Source organism: Meleagris gallopavo, chromosome 4 (assembly GCF_000146605.3).
Source record: "Meleagris gallopavo isolate NT-WF06-2002-E0010 breed Aviagen turkey brand Nicholas breeding stock chromosome 4, Turkey_5.1, whole genome shotgun sequence".
NCBI classification, from domain to species: Eukaryota; Metazoa; Chordata; class Aves; order Galliformes; family Phasianidae; genus Meleagris; species Meleagris gallopavo.
The window spans coordinates 13,824,898-13,850,015 of NC_015014.2; the positions used below are offsets into that span (position 1 = coordinate 13,824,898).

General features: G+C 41.7%; 1 protein-coding gene and 1 long non-coding RNA gene across 5 annotated transcripts in view; one reads left to right on the forward strand and one right to left on the reverse strand.

Annotated features, from left to right (window-relative positions):
- The window catches only part of SLC20A2 (solute carrier family 20 member 2), a 37,241-nt gene extending 16,486 nt beyond the window's left edge, over positions 1–20,755 (forward strand). For both annotated transcript variants that reach the window (XM_003205466.4, XM_010709584.3), the window contains exons 7-11: positions 646–849; positions 2,246–2,834; positions 13,941–14,126; positions 14,814–14,898; positions 19,267–20,755. In XM_003205466.4, coding sequence (XP_003205514.1) covers positions 646–849; positions 2,246–2,834; positions 13,941–14,126; positions 14,814–14,898; positions 19,267–19,431 — 1,229 coding nt within the window. In that variant the 3' untranslated portion in view covers positions 19,432–20,755. The remainder of the gene's footprint in view (positions 1–645; positions 850–2,245; positions 2,835–13,940; positions 14,127–14,813; positions 14,899–19,266) is intronic.
- LOC104910564 overlaps positions 1–25,118 on the reverse strand; it is a 65,809-nt gene that overhangs the window by 18,540 nt on the left and 22,151 nt on the right. The window contains exons 2-3 of one of the 3 annotated variants that reach the window (XR_793197.3): positions 20,764–20,935; positions 13,106–13,853 (exon numbers count right to left, since the gene is read on the reverse strand). This is a non-coding gene — a long non-coding RNA (uncharacterized LOC104910564). Of the gene's footprint in view, positions 1–13,105; positions 13,854–14,132; positions 14,254–20,763; positions 20,936–25,118 lie in introns of those variants that run through there. The other 2 variants (XR_793198.3, XR_002114030.2) reach the window with 2 other exon arrangements.

Sequence of the window (25,118 nt, forward strand, 5' to 3'; positions counted from 1 at the left end):
TTCAAATTGTGGAGAGTTTCATTTCAGAACTGAAGTGCCCTTGAAATGTCATCTAGTCTAGTCCTCACCCAGGCAGGGCGAGCTGAAGCTGTTCCTCATGTATTTATGTAACCTGCTCCTAAAAACCTGCAGTAGAAGAAACTCAAAACCTCTTTAGGCAATCCATTGCAGTGCTTATGCCTTCCAGAATCTAGCAGAAACAGGAAAATAAATCCTGGAATATAATCCACTGTATGTTTTGTTAAGGAAATATTTAAGAAAATCTGGCAGAATGATTATCTTCAAGTGACTAACTCCACAGTGAGCTGGACCGATCGCAGCTTTTACTTTTACAGTGTTTTACTTGTTTGCTTTGCTACTTTCAGCAAATAGAGCATTGCAAAATCAGAGAAAAGTTTTGGTTTTCATTAATTAATGAGCAGCTTGGTGCTTCACGTCATAGACCTGTGCTGGTGAAGTTATAGAATACTTTAGCATTTTCTCAGATGAATTTAACAAAGCTAAATGTTAGAAATAAATAATGTGTAAGAAACAGAGCCAAGCTACTGTATCTACGTGGATCTGTTCCATTGATGCAAGCATTGGAAACATAAGCAGTGTGACAGAGAGGCTGAGTTTAGAATTACAGTTCTGTTATTTCTTTAGGCCGGTTAAAGAAAGATGCTGCACTGTCAAGGATATCAGATGAAAGTCTTGATAAAATTCAAGATGAAGAAACACCAGTCTTTAAAGAGCTTCCCGGTGCCAAAGCGTCTGATGAGAGCTCAGTTCCCCTTACTGGCTCAGTAACAGAAGCTGCTGGGGCATCAGATACTATTGCAAATGGAAACCATCCACGTGTACCTTATGGTAAGAAACTAAGACAGACAACAGTCTTCTTGTTTTGATAGCATGTTTTGCATGTAAGTCTCTATCATAAATGATAAGTTAGTGTTTGGGATGTTTGGCTCTAATCCCTCTTCACCACTTGTGGAGAAAGATTCTCATTTATAAGTGACATTTTCTAGAGAGAGCCTGAAAACAATTTTGTTTGGTTGCCTGTGCATTTTATGAAAGCAGTACTTACTTTCCTTCCTGCTTTACTTGCTGTTCTTAATGATCTTTCTATCCTTCCAAGTAGTGGAAAAATACAGAGAACATAAACAGCTGATGTTTGAAGGTTATGTGCAGCATAAAGATTACTAGCGGGAGATGAAAAGATTTGGGTTTTAGTTGACAAAATGTATGACCATTTGGAGCATGTCCGCTAGAAAAATCTCATTGTTTTCTGAACGTATATTCATCAGAAGTATGCTTGTGTGCATAAAGCCCTTTTTGTTCTATGTGGTGGCATCACCCCTCTCCCACCCACTTGGAGTCAGCTGACTCTCATATCATTTTACTACTGTCTATGCAACCCCGTAATTTGGTAAGTAAATGCCTGAGGTATTCAGCTGATTCTCACAAAATCAAAGAAGTCACGGTGGGAAGCTCTTTGAGCATGAGCTTCCACTTCAAAAACAGATAAAACAGTTCTGAATGTTGCACAGTGGTAATTTGAGTTTCTTCAGAAATATTGGCTTAGCTGTGATACGTGTTCTACTGCAGACATTGATGCTAAATGCGTATGGTAGGAATAACTATGTTGATAGAAATAAAATATACGTAATACTTGAATAGCTGAGAACATTTTTTTGCAGAACGTGAGCTTTTTGTTTTGTTAAATTATTTTTGAGATGTGTATATGTTTTTTAAACATAGGGGTTTTTGAAATGTGACCTCATATTCAGTATCAAATTGCAGAAAGACCACCTTTCCTGACATACTTACACATATTCAAAGTAAAGAAAACCTCAGAAAAGAACTTACTTAACAGATAAGGAATTTTTACATAACTGAGTTTTCAAAAAAAACAGAGCTCTTGGGCTTCAAATATCACCTTTGGGTGGCGGGTCCTAAATGACTTACTGCAGGTTCTCCCAAATGTTTGTGGAAGATCCAATGCTGGAACAAAGATGTTTTGTTTTGTTTTGTTTTAATATACTTTTGATGCAATCCCAATTTTTGATGGGAGAATTTATTTTGCAGTGGATTAACTCTTCACTCATTCAAAGCATGTATTGCAAGTTAGCTTTCTTTATCCCATACCCTGTGATGGCTTTTTCTTTTTTAGCCATTTCCTCTCTTTTTTTCATCTTGTGAAGTGGGAGGGGGTTTTAAAATTGCGTTTCATAGAAATAACATCTCTAAATCTCTGCTTTTTTAGGAAGGGCCTTTTCTATGACGCACACTTCTGTGAAATCCCCTGTCTCTAATGGCACTTTCAGCTTTGATGGCCAGGTGAGGAGTGATGGCCATGTCTATCACACTGTGCACAAAGACTCAGGTTTATACAAAGACTTGCTACACAAAATGCACCTGGACAGGTCCACTGATGAGAAGCCTGCTCAAGAGAACAACTACAAACTGTTACGACGCAACAATAGTTATACCTGTTATACAGCTGCTATCTGTGGCATGCCTGTGCATTCCTCATTTAAGGCAGCAGATACATCAACTCCTGAGGACAGTGAGAAGTTAGTAGGAGACACGGTGTCCTACTCTAAGAAACGAGTTCGCTATGACAGCTACTCCAGCTATTGCAATGCAGTGGCTGAGGCAGAAATTGAGGCGGAGGAGGGTGGAGTGGAAATGAAGTTGGCCTCTGAACTCGCAGATTCTAACAGGCCCCCAGAAGATCCTGTGGAAGAGGACAAGGAAGAGAAGGACACGTCTCAGGTCCATCTGCTTTTCCACTTCCTCCAGATCTTAACAGCCTGTTTCGGATCCTTTGCCCATGGAGGGAATGATGTCAGGTAAGAGTGTAAGATTGCACAAACCAGCAATTTTATAATTTAAGTGCTTGGAGCAAGGTTTGATAGCTGGTCAGAAAACTTATTTCGGCAGGCAGATGATAATCGGCCTTGTATTTTCAAAGATTGTTATGCTGATGTCCACAATGCTTTTTACAAGTTTGGCTGCTAGGTCTATAGCTTCTTTTCTTCTCAATGGCAACATCTTTTCTCAGCTAAGAAACTGTGTAGTAGCTAGGTTAATTCAGGCTTAAGCACTGAGAGTCCCCCAGAGATAGATGCCCTGGCATACTGACCACTCTAAAAACAAACAAGACAGTCGCTGTCCTGCAGAGTTCACAGCCTATTTTAACTACAACATTGGTGACCAACAGCAAGTGACAGGTTTAGGCTATTTTCGTAATTAGATTAATTTCTTCTCTCATCATATTACATGACAAAAAGAGGTGTATGAAGAATGTCTTTCTGTGGATTGCTGCAGTCTTTATAAAGTTCCTTTTGCTTTGAGTAGTCCAGGCACAAAGAGGGTCAAGGACTACGTGAGGCAGTATGCCACTAATAGCCCAGAAACTTTTAAGAAGCCTTGATGTTATTTTGAAGTTTATAAATGCAACACTTCTCCATCTGGCATAACTCTCTTACCAAACTAAATGTCGCTAACCCTGAGGATCCCTGGGCATGTTTCTGTGCCTTGTGCAAGAAGAGAACATGAACTGGGACAAATCTCCTCAGAGCTCAGTTAGAAGATTCCTGTCTCCTGACGCAGTTCTGATACGCAGGATTTTTATCTGGAGCTGCTAGCACTGCTGACTTACTCCTTTTTTTGACAGAAGAAGCCAATCAGCTCATTTCTCAGTCATTTGGCTTAAGAATATCGGTCTTCAAACACAGTGGCATTAGCATCATTTTCAAGTAATAAAGAAAAAGGATCATCCTCTGAGAGTCTTACTTCCTGTTTGTATTGACTCAGCTGACAAAATCTTGGAATTAGCCTTAGAAATAGTTTATCTGCATCTTTTTGCCATCCACTGCCAGATAATATTCTGTCAGAAAAATACCCTTACAGAGAGACAGTGTCTCTTTACTCTTTTGCCCATCTCTTTCCCTGCTTTTTTTTTTACTCCATGACATACAAGACTTTTGACCAAAGGACTCAGGAAGTAGGCTCAGGGTGGAGCACTTTATGCCTTCCTCAATTGCTCATCTGCTTACAAAATAGCTTTATCTGCACAGACATGCTGCACCCTGCCCTCTCAGTGGGTGAAAAGTGGTTTGCATGCTTTTCCTATGGGAAAATATTTTCCTTTAGGATTGGTCTGAACTGCCTCTTCCCCATGCCTGCACTGATCCACATGATAATGTCCCCGCAGAGATCTCCTGTGACAGCCTGCTCAGAGGGCCTGACTGTAGAAGCAGCAGTCTGTTGGGTTAAGCTTTGGCCATCCCGAGTCCCCTTCTTGCTGAACCCTTACAGTTGTAGATGTGAGTTACTGGTGTCAGTTTCAACATTTGCAATGGGGCTTTACAGCAATCATAGCTTTCATAGCCCTCCTTAAGCATCTGTGCAAACACTGTCCCACACAGCAAGGAGAACAGTTATTGCTCCTAGCTGTTGTCAGCTGCCCAATTTAACTCACAGCTCATCTCAAAAACACTTAAAAACATGTCTCTGCTCTCCTCATCCATCCAGTGTCCTGGAAATTCAGCTTTTTGAAGAGCCTTCTTGTCCTCACTCTTGCTACTGCTCTCTTCATTACAGGGATCTGGTTCTGAGAAGGATGCCTTCTGTCTGTGATGATGTCTTCCCTCTGGATCAGAGGGCAGCATTGTGACTGTCTTTTTACTTGGATGTTTCCCACTGATCAGGACCCGTGCTCAAGCACTCTGAGCAGGAGCAAAGGCCCACGGAGGAGTGTACCCAAGTTCTGGCAGTGGCCAACAGCAGGTGTCAACAGGAAGATCATATGAGGAAGAGCAAACAGTACTAATATTACTTCTCATGTATTCCTTCTCCCAGCATCTGTAGCTGAGAGGCTGCTTACCACAGAGCTTTTGTCTACAGCTCTGCTTTGATGGCTTTCTATTCTAGGACTTTGTCCCATTACTTTCTGAGCTCTTTTTGTTTCTTTGCTCGTGCTGAAGATCTGTTGTCTGTTTAACTGTTGCGTATATGGGAGCTGTCCTTTTCTTGCTGCACTCTCTGCATCTCATCTCTTCCAGGTTGCCTTTTTGAGACTGAAGGGAGAAGAGACATGCCCACGTAGGGTATGGATCTGACACTTGTATTCCTTGTTTCATTCCCTGCTCCTTTTGTAATAACTTGTGAAGCCCCTTTGTCATTTGTAAAGAGCTGAAGTGCTATTTGAATAGATTTACTCACCATTTCTGTTTTTCTCTTGCTCCCTTTTAGATGGTTATTAATCCCGAAGAGAGGCTTTCCTGTCATCTCATGACAGCTTAATTTCTGTGAGGGCCCTTGTTGAAGGACCCTGTCAAAATCCAAGCACAGTGCATTCATTAAGTCAAGTCAAGGAGGCAGCACTTGGTTATGTCAAGATTTCTCTTGTGTCAGATAATCTTGAGCTGAGCTTCTAACTTTTGTAGCAGATGAATGGCTTTCCTTTGCCTCTCTTCTGGGGAAAGACCATTGTGGGAAGTTTGCACTCTACAACAATAAGTACCTGTGACACTCACATGTGCTCTCTAACTGATGTCTATAGGTATTCCTCAAGGACTGATATGTTCTTGCAAGCACCGCTTGTCTTTTCTGTCAGCAGATGAAGGTAGAAATTATTAGAAGTGAACTGTAAGGATGCAGTCCGTTCAAAAATAAAATTTTGAGTTATCATAGAATCATGGAATGATTTGGGTTGAAAAAGATCTTAAAAATGATCTAGTTCCAGCCCTGCTGCCATGGGTAAGGACACTTGCCTCTGTATCAGATTGCTCGAAGCCCATCCAATCTGGTGCTGACCACCAGGGATGGGGCATTCACATTTTCTCTAGCCAGCGTATTCCAGAGCCTCACCACCCCCTTAGTATAGAATTTATTCCTAATGTCTCATCTAAATCTACTATCTTTTCACCTAAAGCCATTACCCTTTGTCCTATCACTACACTCCCCCATAAAGATTCCTTTTCCAGCTTTCCTGTAGTGCCCCCCCTTTAAGTACCAGAAGGCTGCTATAAAGTCCCCGCTGGTAGTTGGTAGGAGTTGGACAGGATGAAAGACGAAGTTCAGACCCTGTTTGATGGTGCTCTGTTGTGCCAATAGCATAGTTCCCCCAGAATTCCCCATTTAGACTGGCTTGTTGCCTCGGCAATATCCTTTCCTGGATATTTTTTTAATGTTTTACAGATCTGTACTTACTTCTGTCAGTGTGATCTTCCCAAACTTGCTAGCAACCATGTGTTTTTATTAAATACATTTCATTCCAAGATCTCTTTTAAGCTAAATTCATGTAATTGCAAAACAAAGAACAAGTTAGCACATTTTGTCAGAGCTGTTAAAAATGCAAGAAGATGGTCATGGATCTAAGATCTTATCCCAGGTTGCAAATGAATCCATTCTTGCAGATTTACTGAGTTCCAACTAGCTCATGGAAGCTAAAGACAAAAATGCTGAGTTGATAAAATGCTCTTGGGATGCCGATTTCTATCCTGTTGATTGTGTAGCGCAGATATTTTGCCTGTCTGCGTGTCTAGCAGAGCAGAAGATTTCTTACTGGGCTTTTGGCTCCTCAACATATTACATAAAGATCTGCAGAGCTTAGGAGACAGTGTGTAATTTTAAAAACAAGGGAGCAGAACCTCACTAGTAGCACGGCTTTCTGTCCACATTTCTGTGTGAAAGCAAGCCTTGGCAACCTGTCTTCCATCACTCTCTCCTATTTTTTCTCCTGGCTTCCTCATTCCCCTTCCTTCTGCTCCTTTTGAGTGCTGCTGCTGCTGCTTTCCTATTCTTTCTCATCCTTGAATCCTGACATGAAAATCCTGCTTGCCTCTGCATTTGATTTTAAACTCCTCACTCCTATGTTCAGGGCAGCACCTACTTCAGCCACAGCTTTTTCCTTGGATTTGCCTTCTCCACTCTCTTTTTTTTTTGTCTCAGAACTGTCCCTCCTCATACTTTTTCTATTTATTTTCCATCAGGCTGTTTGCTATTATCCTAGAGATGGACAGGAGCAGATGAGAGGAGCAAAGAGAGACAAATTAAAAGCTGATAGAACAAGTGCAACTTGCAGGTGGTTAAATGGTTACAATAAAAGGCAGCAGCATATGGTATGGACTGAGCCATGTTACTGCTCTGAAACTCTTGATGGAGCAGAGGTGCCTTGTATGGTTTGGACAGCAGTGTAGCGAGCAAAAAAATCATATGTGAATTTCCCTTGTTTCATTCTGCAGTCCTTTCCCCTGGACCTCGGAGAGCTGAATCAGTAGTCTGCTTTTGACTGCAGAACTAACTCAGCATAAGGGTAGATAGACCTTAGTTTCTTCAGAGCTCATCTCTGCCATTCAGTGTTGCAGTGATAGCTATCAGCAGAGATAGCAATTGCTATCTCTGGGCACTGATGTTTGTCACTGGAGTTCTGGCCAGCGGCTGCAGGGATCCTTGCCAAGGCAGCTGTATGTTAAAAGGAGCAGGGAGCCATGGTGACTCCTTATTTGGCAGCCTGCTCTGTTCAGACCATCCCTTCCTGCTGCAGTACTCATACACATGGTGTTGGGGATGCTGGAGCTCTTCCAGGGCCAGGACTAAGTGAGCCAGGCCCAGAGCCGCCTTGTGACACTCTGATGCACAAGGGCTGAATGAAATCTAAAGAATTAAAAATCCCAATGAAATGTGTTGGGACAGACCCTCTGAAAAAAATGTTGTTGTTGGATTTAATCAGTGGCGCTGAGTGAGCAGGTCACACTGGCTTGGCATCCGAGCACAAAGGGAGCACGTCAGGTCATTGCAAGGGCAACGGAAGAATAAAAAGGGCAGGATGGAAAAAAAAACCTGGGCCAGGAGCGTGACATGGGGAAAGCTGCCAGCTTCCTAAACGCTTGTTCAGAGCCAGCTTTCCAGAGAAGTTAGGCTTTATTGGTCATCAGGGATTATATGCACCTATGGTTGTGCTGGACCGAGTGCATTTCTGTATTTCTGTAAATACAGTTTTGTTCAGCAGGAATCCTGGTGATCCACAGTTCAGTGCCACAACCGCAGCAGCCTGCAGTTACTGTACAGATGCAGACAGGGAAGAACCATCAAAGCTGTAGGACTGATGCTACATAACAAAGCCTGAGTTAGTCCTTTCCCGAAAGCCAGGGAAGTTTCAGACCTATTTCAGAGCTAGAGAAAAGTATTTTGTATATTTCTAAAAATTATTTTAATGTCTTAGAAGCTGAATCTCTACCAGACAGGGAATATATTGTTACTGAAAGTGATGCGAGTGAAACTAGGAAACATCTACTTGCCCAAAGATGGATGAAGGAAACTTCTCCTTTCCCATCCCTAGGCTTAACTGGACTTAAGGGTCAGAGCACACCAGCAGCACTGGGACTCACCTTTTCCCCTCTTCTCAGAGTAGATGCAAGGAAATGAAAGGAGCAAAGGGCTAGAACTTGTCAGTATCTCACTGCACACAGAGCGCTTAGTGGGATTCAGTTTCCTTACTGAATAAGGGATCTACAGGAGATATAATGAGGCCAGATTACAAAATAAACATTTCTTATTTCTTCCCTGAGAGCTGCAGCCAAGATCACTTAGAATATTTTGGAAGCTAATCTGTCTGTTACTACTGAGAGCAGCCTGAAATCTGATTTCTTTGGTTTTCAATAGCAGAATGTCCTGAAAGTGCAGCTGGTCTCCTGAATAGATTTGGATCTTGTGTCTTGAATTACCCAGCTAAGTGCCTCTGTAGCTGTGCCATCACTTCCTTGCCACACAGGCTAGTGAGAGAAGAGCAGAAAGAGACTATTATCTCTCCGTTTGCCGGAATCACACAGCACAGACATTTTTGGGAATGGCTTGTCCCTACTGGTGGTGCAATGGCTCAATGCCGTTTGGGAAGCGGCATTTCTTCCCGTGTGTCTTTATCAACCCTGCCTCTCGAAGAGGTAGGACTGGCAGGAATGTGTATTATTCCTGTGCTGCAGTGAGTGGTAAAATGTATTTCATCCTTTCATGGAGCCTGCAGGGATTTATGTTTCAGGGCCACCATTTACAGTGCACATTAGTGAGCTACAGGAAGAAACATGTGGTTTTCGTGACTCAAAACACGCCCAACGCTTGCACTTCATGGGGCGTAGCTGTGACACACAGTTGTCACACAATGGTGTGTACGCATACCCATGATACACAGTTCTGTAGATTTTTGGAAGTAGGTTAAAAGCAAGAGCCCTTTCTTGATAATCTGAGATCTTTGGAGATTAGGATCTATTTTTTGCTGTTGGCACACTGCGTGGGCAAACTTTCCTTGCAGTGTTAATCAGTTATGTGATGTCTCCGAGCAGGACGGCAGTATAGAAAAAAAATATATCATCCCACTTAATTTCCCAGTTTAAGTTCAGAGGCAAGTTTACTGTCATTTGTGAAAGCCTGTTTTGGAAAATACTTGAATGAATTGGAAATTCGTAACTGTATGTGTAGTACTGGAAGTTTAATATAGATTTCTCAGCTATTTTGCCCATAGTTGAGTTTGAATCAGCAGTAGCTTCTTCCAGTCAATTTGGAAAAATGGCAAAAACACAATCTGACTTTCAGGTAGCAAAGAATCAAAGCATGGTCATCACATAGCCTGCAGCTCACAGATTTTATAACAGAAAGCTTAGTCAGAGTCTAGCATTCAACTACAATTAGATTTTCTTTTTGAGCAAATCACTAAAATAAGAAGTAGCTAGGAAATAGAGTGTTGCTAGTTCACAAAATATTATGGCAAGTTGCATGAGGTTTGGTGATTTACAGAGTTCTCAACTGATAGCATCCTTTCACTTCTGAAAAAATATTGCACTTTAAAAAAAAAAAAAAGTTGTGATCTTTGTTCCTATAGACAAAGAACTGGACATGTGACCCAAAAGCACATAAAATAAAATCTCTACTTGCATGCATGTGTGTGCATGTATGTTTGCATGGCAAACTGGTAATTTCTAGGCCTGTCTTATGACAGCTGAATGTTTTTTGTTATTGGTGGTAATACTATCTGTCTCTCAGGGGAGAGGCGAAGCCAACTCTATTTATAGTTCAGATGAACTGTCAAGCGTTGTCTTTCACAACAGTTTTATAAATGCTCTGGGACAGATTCTCAACTGGCACAAATCAGCAGGAAAAGAGAAGTCATGCCAATTTATGTTAGTTGAGAAAGCTAGAAGATAACCAGGAAGATCAGCAAGCACTTTGGAAATGGTCCAAGCTGCTTGACCGTGCCATAGTGACACGTGTCTGTGAGTGCAAGTGCTGCTGTAGGTGTTTGCTAGTCCTGGATCATGTGTCTGCAGGCGGCAGGCAGCTTGACACCTCTCATGCAGCCAAGACCAGCAGAAATAGTAAAAACTGGGCATGGAGAGCATGCTTCGTGGCAGACTCAGGAGCTGGGACTCTCTTGCCATAATGTGTTATAAATGCAGCATAAAATTAACTTGCATTGGAATCCTCTTGTGCTCAGTGAAAAAATGCATATTATGACATTGATTTGTAGATATAGGAAACTAAAGTAGCACCCCAACAGAGTCTGTGTTATCTTGGCTTTTATATGCAAAACTAAGTTATGCAGTAATGTGCTCCAAAGCATCCCAGTTGCATAGGAACCTAATGGCAGTTTTACAAAGAGATAGAAGCAGATGGGAGTCCAGACCCACTTGGTGACTACCTCAGGCCTTTTTCTTTTTTCTCTTTCTTCTCCCTCTAAACTACTATGAATAAGACTTTCCCAGGTGGGACCTCCTGGGACAAATACACACTGGTTAAAGCAAGTAAAAAAGCTGCCATGGGAGGGTAAGAGAAAATCACAACTTCAAAATATTTGTGAAATGAGTGTTGGCCAAACGCTTGGAAGATTTTAGGTCTGTTTTTCTTCTGATCCTATCTTGAATCAAATGACACTGGTGGGAAATATTTTGCAAACCACATCCTAGCATAGCCCATATCATGGTTCAACTGCTTAGTCACTGAGCTGCAGGAGACATCTGTTCACCACAGAAGGTCTTAAAACAAAGTCTTTTATCAACCTATTACTGATGTGTTATCTCTCTCTTACTCTCCTGTTGGGACCGGTTGTCTTCCATTGATGAACTCTTCCTAGTCCCAAAGATGGCTGGTTGCACATGGTAATAGCAGTGTCTTGAAGATGACACATGGTGTATCAAGATCCTAATCTCAGCAGTTTGTAAATCAGATTTGTTCATTGATAACTTTTTGGCAGTTTTGTGGTGGGACAAGGCCAATGGCTTCTTCTAGAGATGTTTCTCACTTGGCACAGGAAGCTCTGATACCACAAGTCCCTGGGACTGGACCTGCTGAACAAACCCGGAAGCCATGCAGGTAGTAGATTGGAGACCCCGGCTCCACACCACTGCCAGTTTGCTGCTTGATGGTAGCCTCTTGCAGGTATTCAGTCTGGGAGATACAGTTGTTCCTAGGAGTTGAATGTTTAAGCCATATTGAAAACAATACATAGAGAGGAGAAATGTCTGTGTGGTGTAAATAGCTACCCAGTGGTGTAGATACCTATGTATGACAGTGCAGTTAATTACCTTTTCGACTTCTCAATATACATTGATCCAGCGCTCCTCTGTTTTCTTTCCATCCAGAGATGGTATCAGAAGTGTTGCCCTCTGTGGTTTGGTACAGTCTCCTTCGATCTGCAACATTATCCACTTCAATCCTCCATAGCTAGGTACAAGTCAGTGGAGTTTTGCCTCTCCCTCTCTTGCCACAATAAGAAAATAAGCTTTTCTTTGAGGATTAGGATTAGTTGATTCGCAGAGTTGTAGCATTTGCAAATAATTAAAACTGGATTTTAGTACAAAAGACCATCGTTTTCTGCTGTTGTTTTTGAAGCCTTTTCTGCCTTCCCATTTATATTAGGACTGACAATTATCCATGCATAATCTCTTCAGAACAGTCAGGAATCAGTGCTTGGGCTTGCTCCAAAGGCACTTGTTATTTTCCACAGGAAGGTTGTCCCTATCTCATTCACCATTATAAGAAGGGAAAATCAGTTTTCCCTTTACTGATCAGATCAGTGTTTTAGTTACTCTCATCCACAGCTGCCTTCATTAGTTGAAGGTACAGCGAGTTACCTTTCATGCACAATAAGGCATTAAAACATGCATGTAATTTAATCTGCACCTGCAAACGGTGGCCAAGAAGTTGCAAGTCAACTTAAAAATAATAGAAAAATGCTTAGTTCGTGTATCTTTTCTACTTTCAAAACAAAGCAATTCTTGCATTCAGGTATTAAAGCATGACTGTACTTTGCATTCACAAAATTCAGCAAATCAAATGTATATTCAGGTATTGAGATAGAGCAGAATGTCAAGGTATATTTGTTAATGGAATTCACTCTTTATTTAAAAAGTATTTAGTTCTTCATTGAAGTGTCTTCAAACCCACTGGATTTTATTATTCATGTTAGCTCACAAATTTATTTTCAGCACTTTTCTCAAAATCTTTAAGAATTATTCATTCCTTTTTATACCAGAGAGTGTTTTCAAGCACTTTTGTTTGCCTTGCTGTTTGAGTGTTGTGTATGTTTACAAGGCAAAATGCCTTCCTGGTCACTTTTCTGCAGGGGCACTTCTCAGTTTTAGGGTCTGGTTCCACATGGACCAGGAGAAGGGAAGGAGGATGTGTTGTGTTGCTCAGACATGCTGTGCTGGCAGTACTGAGAACTTGTCTGTTCGTGTGCAACCTCTTCCCCTGTAAAGATGAGATTCAACTAAATGATTGACTGTAGGTTGCAGTAGCTTGCTTTGCTCAACAATTGACGTTAAAAATGTCCCTTGTTCCAACTGTGTGCTTTGGAGCAAGACCAGCAGCTAAATTGAGACAGGGTGAGCATAGCTGTTGGTGCTGCACGTGTCATTCACCACCACCGGCTCTCTGTTATCACTTTACAAAGAAGGGAGCTTCCTGTTCCTATTCAAACTTTTTGAATGACATTGGGCAGGTTTGTGCTGCTCTTTTTGTTATTTAGATTTACTTATAATACTGCCTTGCTCTCTATGCTTTTACAGTTTGTGCTAAATGCTACTCCACAGGGCAAGCTTGGTTTTAGTGAAAATGGAAAAAAGAAAAAGAAATGTCAAAGTTCTTATCTGCTTTTTTTGAATTTAAGCCTCTACAATAACTGGATGCCATCTTCCAAGTTCTTCTGCTAACTCTCATTCTGAGAAATGTCATGTGTTTTTTCAGAATAAGCATAGTCAGAAGCCTTCCTGCAGGCACTGGAGCGCGAGCAAGGCACCAATATCCTGCGGCATGCCTTTGGAGTTGGGGACTTCAGTGTCACTGAATTTCCATGGATTTCTAGATAGCAGTAGCAGGATAGTGAAATGAGCTTATGCCATCTAGATGTCACGAAGCAGTTCTCTCTGATCCATACTAATCAGTTATGCAGTGCATTTGGAGTCACCTTCCCAGCCACATTCTTCTCATACCTCTAAAAGTTGTAGGTTATCAGACTAGATAATATCTACATCTTCTCTAAAATTCTCTAGAATTATTCATTAATTTCCTTCTTTGACAAAAGATCGTTTAATTCTTGAATTTTAAAGATGCAGAGCTCTTGAATTGGTAAACTTTTAATTAACTTCAGTATGATACTGAAAATGCTGCTTTTTGTCCCAGAACAGACATGTAAGGTATTACCAACTCTGACATTGCTGGAAATGATTTATTAAAGGTGAATTGTTTTTAGTACTTGCTATAGTTATCAGTGGTGAAGTAACATCTGAAAAAGCAACACGATAAGAGTCCACTGCTGCAGTCTTCACAAGTGAAGAGGAGTGTTGCTTGTAGGGTCAGCAGTTCTGCACACACTATGAAGAAAAATCAAGCACAAAAAATTCCCTTTGAAGGCAATTACCTACATTTTTATAACTTGAGTGATGTTCTTTTTTTTCCAGCAATGCAATTGGTCCACTTGTTGCACTGTGGCTAATCTATGAACAAGGTGGTGTCATGCAAGAAGCATCAACTCCTGTCTGGCTGCTGTTTTATGGAGGGGTTGGGATCTGTGTGGGTCTCTGGGTCTGGGGCAGAAGAGTTATCCAGACTATGGGTAAAGACCTCACTCCAATCACACCCTCAAGGTAGGTGATCAGTTGTCATTATGCTGGTTGATCTTTGTGTGCGAGCCAGTCTGAGAAACTGCTGTGGCAGTACTTTGCTGGTTTTGCTGTGCTTTAATGATAACCTGGCTTCGATTTCTGTGTCTTTCTAAAAAATGAGAAAGAAGAGAAAGAAAGGAAAGATGAAAAAAAAAGAGAGAAAGAAAGAGAAAATTGAAAAATATATATATACTTGTAAACTAATACAGAGTGAGTTTGAGGTGTGGAGGTCTGTGTGAACAGAATCTTCTGCTGATGACCTGACTAACATGGCACAAGGTATATGTGGAAATTGTGAGGTTACAGTAGCTTTCCTGGTGTGCTTCAGACTATTTAAAACCTATGTATTTATTACAGTAATTTTTGTCCTTGGTACGTATTAGAGCTCTACTGGTGCTTAACCAAATCACTAATCAGGCATGATTCACTGCAGCATAACATAGCAAAAGCTCCTGACGCAATGAGCCGTGCCACCAGTTGCTGCAGGTGAACTAGCTCATACTGTTTCCATTATTCAGCAGTTCCTTGTTCTCTTTATTTGTATGACAAAAATCAGTTGGAGATAAATGGCTGAAGAAGACACAGGTAAGACTTTGGCAGACCGCACGTGGTATCAGTCCGAGCTGATGCAAAGAGTGATTGTGAAGTGTTTTCTTATGCTTCCCGCAGTGGATTCACTATTGAGTTGGCTTCGGCGTTCACAGTTGTGGTAGCTTCCAATGTTGGACTTCCTGTCAGTACTACACACTGCAAGGTATGCCTTCGCCGAGCGACTGCAGTCAGGGCAGTCTGGACTATTCATCTTTAACTATGCTGCTCTGATCAGTGGATAATGGCACATTTATGCAAGGGAAGTGTGGCAAAGGGAAAACAGCCCTTAAAAAAAAAAAAGAGATTCCAAATATTGCATTGACGTCACAGTAAAGCTGTTGCAATCGGGCATGGCAGCCACCAGAGTGTGAACTCCTTTAGCTGTGGTTAAAGAAAAACATTGCTTACCTACACGTGAGCTCACTTTAAAGCAAACAATTGCAGGGGCATCTGGCAGTGAAAAGCCTAGTTTCCTCCAAAGGTGCCATTAGAACCTGGTCGTGTAGCGTTTCTCCCTTGTTCAGAGGCTGCACACCATTCATCATTTATACTTCACTTTCTTGATAAGTGCATGGCATGGGATTTCCTGCATATAACTCTTTTACTACAGGTTTTCCATATGTCTTTTTTTTATTTCTTCACAGTGGATTTTGCATTGAAGTAATGTGTGCGCTAACGGTACTTGTAGCCTCAAATGTGGGTATTCCAATAAGCTCCACCCATTGCAAGGTATTGGAGTTTGCAGTGACCCCATCAGTAAATCACATCACTAGGACAAACCATAACAAAATACGAGATATACCAATTGCTGCAGATTGCCTTCACTACGCGATGCACCATGCAGACAAAACACCAAAGACTGTAGAAAGCAGGTACAGCTGAGCAAAGTTAGCATTACAAGTAATTGCACAAAAGTCTGGAATGTCTTTGATCCTTGCTTAGTCATATTGAACTAATATAGACTTCTTAAAATAACATAGGTTCGTGGTTTGTGTGATCCGGGTTACATGTAGTTTAGAGCTGCTTGTATGAAAAAAAACAGCGTTACATCCTTACGCTAATAATTTAATTTCTTTCTTCTATTAAACCAATTCATCCTCACTTTTGTGCATTATAACACAGAATACAGTCTCTGTAATTTGATATTTTATATATAAATATATGTACACACATATATATTTTTAAAAGCCCATCTTGAAGTATAGCCAAGATTAATAAAGATTGTGTCACATGTTATAGGAGGAAACCTGTGTAGAACCTTGTAGACATCACAGAGCATTTGTACATTTGCACTGCAGAAAAACACAGTTGGAATTTCGAATTTGATTCCCCAGGAAATTCATGAGTATAATTTTTGCCTTCCCTTTGCTTTCCCATGGACTCCTGGGCACTCAGAGCTGGCTGTATGCATCACCTTCCAGTAGGGCGTGGTGAGGATCCCCAAAGCCAGAGCTGCCAGGCGCTCTGCTTTGAGATGTACCAATAAGCCCTAGCAGAGCCAGATCCTGAGGGATTCTCTTCTGCACCTGGGGGACCTTGCAGCCCTCCCAGCTCTGCCAGGGCAGGTTTTTGGCAGTTTTCTCACTGCTCTGCAATGCAGCAGGCAGGCAGTGAGATGCTGGGATTACTCACCAGTGGCATTGAAAGAATCTTAAAATCCACAAATCTCGCAGAACACCCAGAGTTAGTTCAGTTGGCCTTTTCTAGTAAAAACTACTTCTTCAGAAAGCTCTCGAGTTGCAAAATCATTTATTTCTTTCTGCTGTAGAGTCCTTTGATCAGTAGCCAAGCCTGGACTGTTCTGAAAGGCTGTTCCCAATGTTGGCCTAACTGCTTCCTCTGATTCAAGCAGGAAAAAGTTTCTAACACATGAACCACTTGTGAAAATGGTAGCTCCAAAACATCTCCCTTTCAGCTGACTCAAAGTCAAATCCCCAGTGAAGAATTTGCCAGAGAGAATAATGCAGCTTTGATTATCTGCACTGTGTGCTTGGAGCCTTCTAGTCAGCCATCAAAAAAGAGAAAATGCACTTTGGTGCAGACAAATAGACCAACTTTAAATGCAAAAGGGAAATTTCTTGGAAGCCATCAGCTAATGAGAGGGCTGTGTTAGAATGTATTCATTGACTCAACACAGTCAAAGGCTTGGTCTTTTCGAAGGGCAGGGCACATTAACTCTTCAAAAAATGCTTCCATAAAAGTAATTAATGTGGTTAAGTCTTCACCTCCTACCTGCAGTTTGCTATGTATAATTAGATAGGTTGTTCTTAGTAGGAGGATCTACTTCCTAACAGGATTAGGCTGTTCTAGAACATCACGCTACTACACCAACTCAGTGTTTCAGCAAAACAAAACTGTGAGTTGAGAGATCAATTGGTCAAGGGCCCAGAGAAGGCATAAGAGAATGATTATCTGTCATTCAGTCCATGGGAAAATGTCTCCTGACAGCATTGCCAGCTCCTCCATCTTTTCCTATGGAATTTGCTGCAGACACATCAAAGAAGCAGTTGCCATTGAGACAGAAGTGTCTTTTTTTTTTTAAACAGCAGAAACATGATTTCACCTGTTCAGCCTGGCCTGAGGTTAGCATGTAAAAGCCAGTGTGCTGTGAATGCATGCCTCCCCCTTCTGCTGCCCAGGTAGGCAAGCAGCCAGTGGTGGGTCTGATACACAGTGCCTGTTGTTTACTGTAAAATGTGAGATCTACAAACAGGTGCTTCTCAGCTGTAACACACTGAGAAAAGCAGAGTGCAGGAGGTAGGTGCTTTTTCTGTACAAAAGTAACTTTGTTGAGGTCATACTGCCAGATCTATTTTGCAGTTACTATTTCAGGTGTTGTAAACATTCTCTGTGTTGCTATTAACAGTTATGGTAGTTTGGGTATTATTTTGATGCACCACTGCACAGGAATTTCCTGTTGATCTGCTCTGAGCAGAGCATACTGAAGGCAAACTGCGCTGGTTTCAAACCAATCTCGAAGTAGATGTCATCTGAAATTCCACAGAAGGTGTAGTTGCCCTACACCAAAGTTTTAGCTACTCTCCTAACCGTTAGTCCATCTGGATTACTATTAATCAACTAAACTTTGATGATGTTTAAAACAAATTACCAATGCCGTCATTGCTGATACCTTTTAAATTTCAGGAAGGACTCAGAGATTACCGTATGTAAATTTCAGGCTTGCTCAATAAGCAACGCTCCTTGTTGTAGCATGTCACTGGTGCTAAAAGCATGCAAAGTGTAAAGCAGAGCCTAACAGCTGAGCTTTTGGAAAAGTACTGTTTCCCTGGATTAACACCTGAGATGTTCAGAAGCTGGGAGTTCCTTTTTTCTGGGCAAGGTGCTGCTTTTTCTTGAGATTCCTGCAAGCCACATACAGACAGGCCTCATGTTCCCCCAGCTAAGCCTAGCACATTATCCAGTCCTGGTGTATTCAGATTAAATATTATCTAGGAAATTTCCTTATTAGATCAGGTCAACCTACAGACAAAACAAAACAATCTTTTAGTTTTATTCCCTCAGATGTATACCTCCTGTAAAGCATGGTCCTTCGTGTAATTTCACACAGCCTTGAAGTTGACCTTCAAAGCATTGGGTCCACTCCTCTGTGGGGACTTCTCATGCTTTTTTTAAACCAAGGCCTTTCAAGTCCCAGAACATCAACTTAAGTTTTTCCTTGTTCTGTCAAAGGAGCATTTGTTTCAGTGATACGAGAGTGATAGAGTTGTCAACAAAGCGCTTTTGCCTCTAAAAAGAGGCAGCAGTTACAAGTTACATAGGTATTAACAAAGATGTGGATCAGATATCCTCTCCTATCACACTCCAGCATTTATAACTTCCCTGGCTCCACGCATCAGTTGCTTGTAGTCTAAAGACAGGGACTAATTCTCCCATTAAGAAAATGAACAAGGAAGAAGAAGCAGGGATGTCATTTCAGCCTGCAGGAGGGGAGCATAAGCCTGGTTGTGTTTTGGAGTTTCAGTTCCTTCAAAACTGAATATTCTTTCCACATTCCTTAATGCTTTACTATCTGCTTTGAATAGACATGTATGAGTCTACAGGTTTTGTTAGAGGCAGTGAAGGGTTTACACCCAAGTTCATGAACTGAAAACACAGTTGAAGGAATAAATGATAGAGACAGATAGTAGCTGTAGCTTTGCTTCAGCGTGTTTTATCTGAAACACTAATCTCCTCAGCTGCCCTGTTTGTGTCTATGAGGATATTTTCCCCACCTGAAGCCAAGCTTCTTGATATTCCTGTAGTTTGCATGCCCCCTAGAATCAGGCTTATGTGTTCATCTGCAGGGAGGATGTTAGCTCTGGGTGCTTTGCTTGGTGGTTTGTCTAGAAAGGCTGACTTTCTGTGGAGGGCTTGACTGAGGGCAGCCATCATCACCAGAAGCTCTGTATCTCAAGTGCACCGGTTTCAAGTATCGCCTGGTATCAGCTGACTGGCATTGGTGCAGACATGGTGCAGGAACTGGGACATACCCCTCACATCTCTTCTTTCTCTCTCTTCCCACGCTTACAAGGTGGGCTCTGTGGTGGCCGTTGGCTGGATCCGCTCCAAGAAAGCTGTTGACTGGCGCCTCTTCCGCAACATCTTCCTTGCCTGGTTTGTGACTGTCCCAGTGGCTGGCTTGTTCAGTGCGGGGATAATGGCACTGCTGATGTATGGTATCCTACCTTACGTCTGAAGGGCCACAAACAGGGGAAGTAGCCAAGCTAGCATCAAGGAGATACGCGTTCCCATGAAAGGACCGGTCGGAGAGAATCCATCTTCCATATCTAACTTCTTATCTACTGTACATAACTATGTGTCATATTGGTGACATGGTGATGTGGTGCCATTCTTATGTATTAAATAAATATATATGCATATAGTAGGTAACAATACCTAAGTTATATTATTAGTGGGGTGAAAATAATTGCCTAGAATTTAATATTTAGGAAAAAAAATTGTACATAGTATATCATTTTGGTGGCAATTTTTTAATCTTTTGAAGAGAAGTATGGATTAGGAAATGTTTCTTGTCCATTTGATATAAGAAGCGAGGTACAAGACTGCGTAACACATGAATTTTTTTAAAGCTACTAAGATACTGGAACAAAATGTGCATAAAGTGCTTTTCATAAGATAATTGTTCATATCATATTGATCTTGGTGTATCATAGCATAATGGTTATGTCTTTGTAAATACTTACAAACAGTAACTCTTAAATGGTGCATTTCCCCCTTATATATTTTGGATAAGAAAGTTTAGGAAGTACCAAAGAAGCAGGGGAAAGAAGCTTGCCAATAGTACATTCTTGTCTACACGTATGGATGTGTGTTGTGTTTCTTCACCTCTAATTTAACACTATTTTCACCAAGCTACCAACAGCCAGGCTCTTCCCATCTTAATGTAACTAAAAACAAAACAAAAGAAAAAAGCACACAAAAAAAGTTTGTTCTACTTGTTGTTGCTTAGTAGGCAGAACACTGTTGTCCACGCTAGCTGGCAGTCCACTGACTTTGTTTCGTGAAGTGTCTCACTTCTTACTTTCCACCTTTCCCTCAAGCCCCGGTCCCATAGCCCTGCCATAAGTCTCAGTGCCAGCACAGACCATCAGTCTTCTCTGTCTCTGTCCAGTGAGCCATGGCTGCCTGCCTTCTGGTACAGAAGTGGGGCTGCCTGGCGTGGCTGCGGGGCCACAAAACCCACTCAGCCCCACTCTTATGGCTAGGGGCTTTGGCTATTGGCGGCCTGCACTTGGGATGCAATTCCTCATGGCAGCTCAGGGGACTTGACACAGGAGGTGGTGAGCTAAATCCCTGCACAGCTTCGGGAAGCACATTTGGGTGAAGGTTACTGTTTGGTGGGTGGGAGGCAAAGGGCAAGGGGTGTCTGGAAGAGGTTTGGCAATCTCTTACTGTTTAAATGCTGCTAAAATTTTGATAAACGGTCTTGGTACTCCATTGTGACTTTTCCATTGGTCATTCATACTAAATTTATAATAAAAGATAAACAGCCCCAATCACTTTTTACCTCTCATTTTTTAAGCGTTTCTCATCTGTGTTAGCCGTGCTGGGGAAGGGCACCAAAGCAGGAAAAGCTCACCGACTCATGCCGTCTCCAAGGTGGTGTCTGTGCTGCTGACCACAAGTAATGTATGCTGCTCCCAGGGATATCTGAGATGAATTTGAAAAATTGGAAGGGCCTAGAAAGTTGAACAAAGGAAAGGAAAGTATGAGGTTCTGTTGGCTTTTGGGGCATCATTTGCAAGCTGCAGTGCAGAATTTAGAAGAGGACACCTGCAAGAATAACTCACTGGAGGATGAGGAAGAAACAATGACACCATTCTGGCATAGCATCATATAAGAAAAACAGTGCATACAGCTCAAAAATCAGAACATGGTCCTAGAGTCAAAACTGCAGCCTTGTACCGCAGCCAATGCCCAAATACACAATAATTGCCTACTGTAATCTACTCAGCTAGAGCCAGTTTGGGTGATAGCTTCCACATGTGCTGAGGCTGGGGCCAGGTCAGGAGCATACCAGCTTCACCCCAAGTCTCCTTATCTCATCCCTCATCCCACTATTTTCATGTTATATTATTTAAATTAAAGAATTGTAGGTGTGGGTAGGTACCTCCACAGATCTAGTCCAACCCCCATGCTAAAGCATGTTCACTAGAGTAGGCTGCGCAGGAAACCATCCAGGAGGGTTTTATGTATCTCCAGAGACTCAGAGTCTCTCTGAGCAGCCTGATCCAGCGTTCTCTCACCCTTGCAGTAAAGAAGCTTTTCCTCATGTTTGTACGGAAATCCCTATGTTCCAGTTTGTGCTCACTGATCCTTGTTCTGCTACAGGGCATCACTGAAAAGAGCCTGTGTCCATTCTCTTGAGACCTGGCTTTTAGGTATTTACAAGCATTGACAAAATCTCCCTTCAGTCTTCTCCTCTCCAGGCTGAACTGTCCCAGGTCTCTCAGCCTCTGCTCAAAAGGAATATGCTCCAGGCCCCTCATAATCTTTGTGATCCGCTCTAGAAGTCCCCTGTCTTGAACTGAAGGAGCACAGAACTGGACACAGTACTCCACATGTAGCTTCGCGAGAACAAAATAGAAGGGGAAGGATCCTCTCCCTTGATCTGCTAACCATGCACTTTTTCATGCAGTCCAGGATCACGCTGTCTTTCTTATCCACTGCTGGCTCATGGCCAACCTATTTCCCACCAGGACACTCAGATCCACCCTGTGCTGTACATCACACCTGCAATGATCTAAAGTATGAATCTTGCAAGGCTGAAGCTTTTTGAGGCTTCCTGAAAAGATCAACCTTTTGAAGTAGAATGGTTATGTTGCAGTATCACCTTTCATTAGTAAAAGGTTTAACGTTTTCACCTGTGAAGCATGAAGTGTGGTGATCACCGGTAGGGCTGCTAGTGTCTATTTTAGCACCAAAGAGATAACCACCAAAGGAGCCCTAATACCAGAAAGATCTTAATTTTACGTGTAATCAGTTCCAATCAGAACATGAAAATGAGGACTTTCACTCACACAAATAATTTTTACCAAGATGGGTAATCAAATGTGCTACAAAACCTAGCTTCACCCCTACCCACTTTCTCTACCAGTCTAAATGCTTATTAATATATTTAATACACTTTTTCTTTCCCTCCACAATTAGCACACTGTTCTTTCTTAACACGTATAGCTAATCCAAGAGACAACAACAAAGCTATCTAGCCCCTCTCAAAAGGGTAGAATTTTTATATTCTACCCCTTATTCTTCCAATATTCAGCTTCTCACTCAGAAAATCCCACTGAAAGCCTCATGCAGCAACATATGTGGTAAAAGCAGAGGAATCCCAACACAATTTCTGACCTAAGTTCCAGTACCTGCAACACTAGTGCTGTTTTCTCAGCCATAGCACAGCTGTGCCATGTGGAGTGACAAGGATGATTACAACCCCAGTTTTCTCACCTCGTTACCCTTGCTAAATTTAAAAAGAATGGGAATCAAAGAACTGCTTAAGTGCAGCAGCCAGTTTAGTTCAGCCACTATAAAACACATTTAAGTGCGAAGAAGGAATGCAGAAACATAATTAAAATGTTCAAGACAACTACAACTCCTTTCTCAGAGGAAATAGAAACACCTTCAGAAAATGAACTGTCTGCTTTCTCTTACATCATATGAAGGACCAGTGGTAATATCCTTAATTCAAATCAGATAGAAGAGAGCTAAGTAACTAGCAGGGCTAGTAAGGGCTAATAGGCCTCTCGGGTATCTCCGCTCTTTGGCCATGGCTCATAGCTCTATAGAAGCCCAGTCTGCACTTCCCTTCTTGGAAGATGTACTGTAGAGTGGTTGGAGGTAGCCTTGTTCTCTGTTAGACCTCGCTTACTTGCCTTCAGAGCTGCTTTGCTCTTGCACATCTTCTTGATGGTCTCTACTGGGACTGGTTGTTGCTACTAGTTGTTCTTTGCTTGGCAGTGTGATTGCACTAGAGAAGCTGCTGTCTTGTGCTGTAGCAACCTGTTTCTCTGTTTGTTCTCCTGGTGGGAGCATCTCTTTTTCCCGCACCTTCCTGTTGGACTCATGACTCCAAAGTGAATACTCCATGTTCTGAAGGCAGTTAAAACTCAGAACTCCTGGATTTAGGGAACTGCCTATTCCAACTGTGCTGAGATTATTTTTGTTGGATATAACTTAATGCCGTTTGCAGGGTGTATTTGTGTATGTATGCTCCTGGGAAATACATAGGGTAGTGTAATAGAAGGTTATGGGGCACTACTTAGGGCTTCTTTGTTGTTTACTATTAGTAGAGAGACTCAGGATTCTTGGTGAGAGCTTATAGCCTAGACCTGGGAACTCTTGAGCAGTGAAGAGGCAGAGTATGGTCTTTAAGAAAAACAGTTGATACTGAAAAGGATCTGGATAAATATGTGCTTTTGGAGAACAGAAGGCTGTTTGGATGAAGGTCTATTTATATGGTTCTATTTATATGTTGATATTTCTCCATAAGGAAGGCAACTGTTGGGAAAAGTCTTTTTGAAAGGTTTAAAGGTGTCTGACCTTGTCTTTTACCTTGTGTTTACTTTTGCTTTAAAGATGCTGAGGTGGTATGATAGATCTGATGGAGCACTGCTTCCATCTCCTGGTCTCAGAGAGAAAGAGAGCTGGAACTGAAGCAAGATTTTATTGCTGCTGTGAAGATCTCTAAGCCCCTTCCTTTCTGCTTAGCAACAGAGCCGAGCAGAAAATTATTGTAAAACACAAACATTGGCAGAATATGTTGTTCTATGGTTTGTTTGTTTGTTTGTTTTTGTTTGTTTTTGGTGTTTTTTTTTTCCCCCCAGAGCTCGAAGGTGAGTTTGTACAAAGATCAAAATCTAATTGTGCTGGGTGTGTGATACTTAACTATCTTAGATCGCAGGAGAAAAAGATTACTTCAGTTGCAATGAATCAAGTTAGATTGTCACACTGATCGTCACACTGATTGCCACAAGTGAACTTGGCTTGTGGTTATCCTACCAAAGTAACCTTTCTCTGAAAACATGTTACTGACCAGTGATGCATTTTAGAATTGCATGGTTGAACACTTGGTCCAGAGTGTGTTGTTGGTTTGAAGGATCTCATATGCCTATTGCATCACTGTTCAAGCTAACTGGAGTTTCCAGAGGTACTTGGAACACCTACAGAAATTTGCCATACTGTTGATCAGCCTCTAGATACAGAGTCTGTGATGTGGGATCAGCACAAGCAACAAAATCTGGATTCTTTCCTTATCAGTCTTTATAATTGAAGTTGCTGTCTCAGATGTGGTAGCATCAGGTAACTTAAAGCACATAAAAAATAGAGGATGTATTTCAGAGAGATGTTGGGGTATCCACACTCAGTAAAACTAGTAGTTATCTGCCCTGAATGACTTCACAAACGATTCTAGGCAGTATGCCCAAGAGCATGTAAGTCATCAGCACCAGTGCATAACACTACTTGTTTCCCTGGATTAATGGATGGTAGAACCAAGAGGATCATAAGTAGATCTACTAGTTTTCAGACTAGCGTGGCACATACAAACTTATAGCTCATATATACAATGCTTATGAGTTACCACTGCATTTTCAGTTCTGGTGGAGCCGAGCAGCAGATATTACCCTATATAGAACTCCTGGCAAGAGCAAGCATTCAGGATTTTAATACTGCCCTGCACCATTAATGGAAATAAGTCTGCTGTGAGATGTTCTGGTAAAGAGTACTTAAAAGGACTGAAATGAAATTAACTTCCAAACACAGGGATGAGTTTGTCTTATGGTGACCTTGAACTCTACTGCTCTCAAATAAATTGTACCCAGTGCTATGTCTGATGGCCAACACTGCCCACTTCCCTTTGTAGAA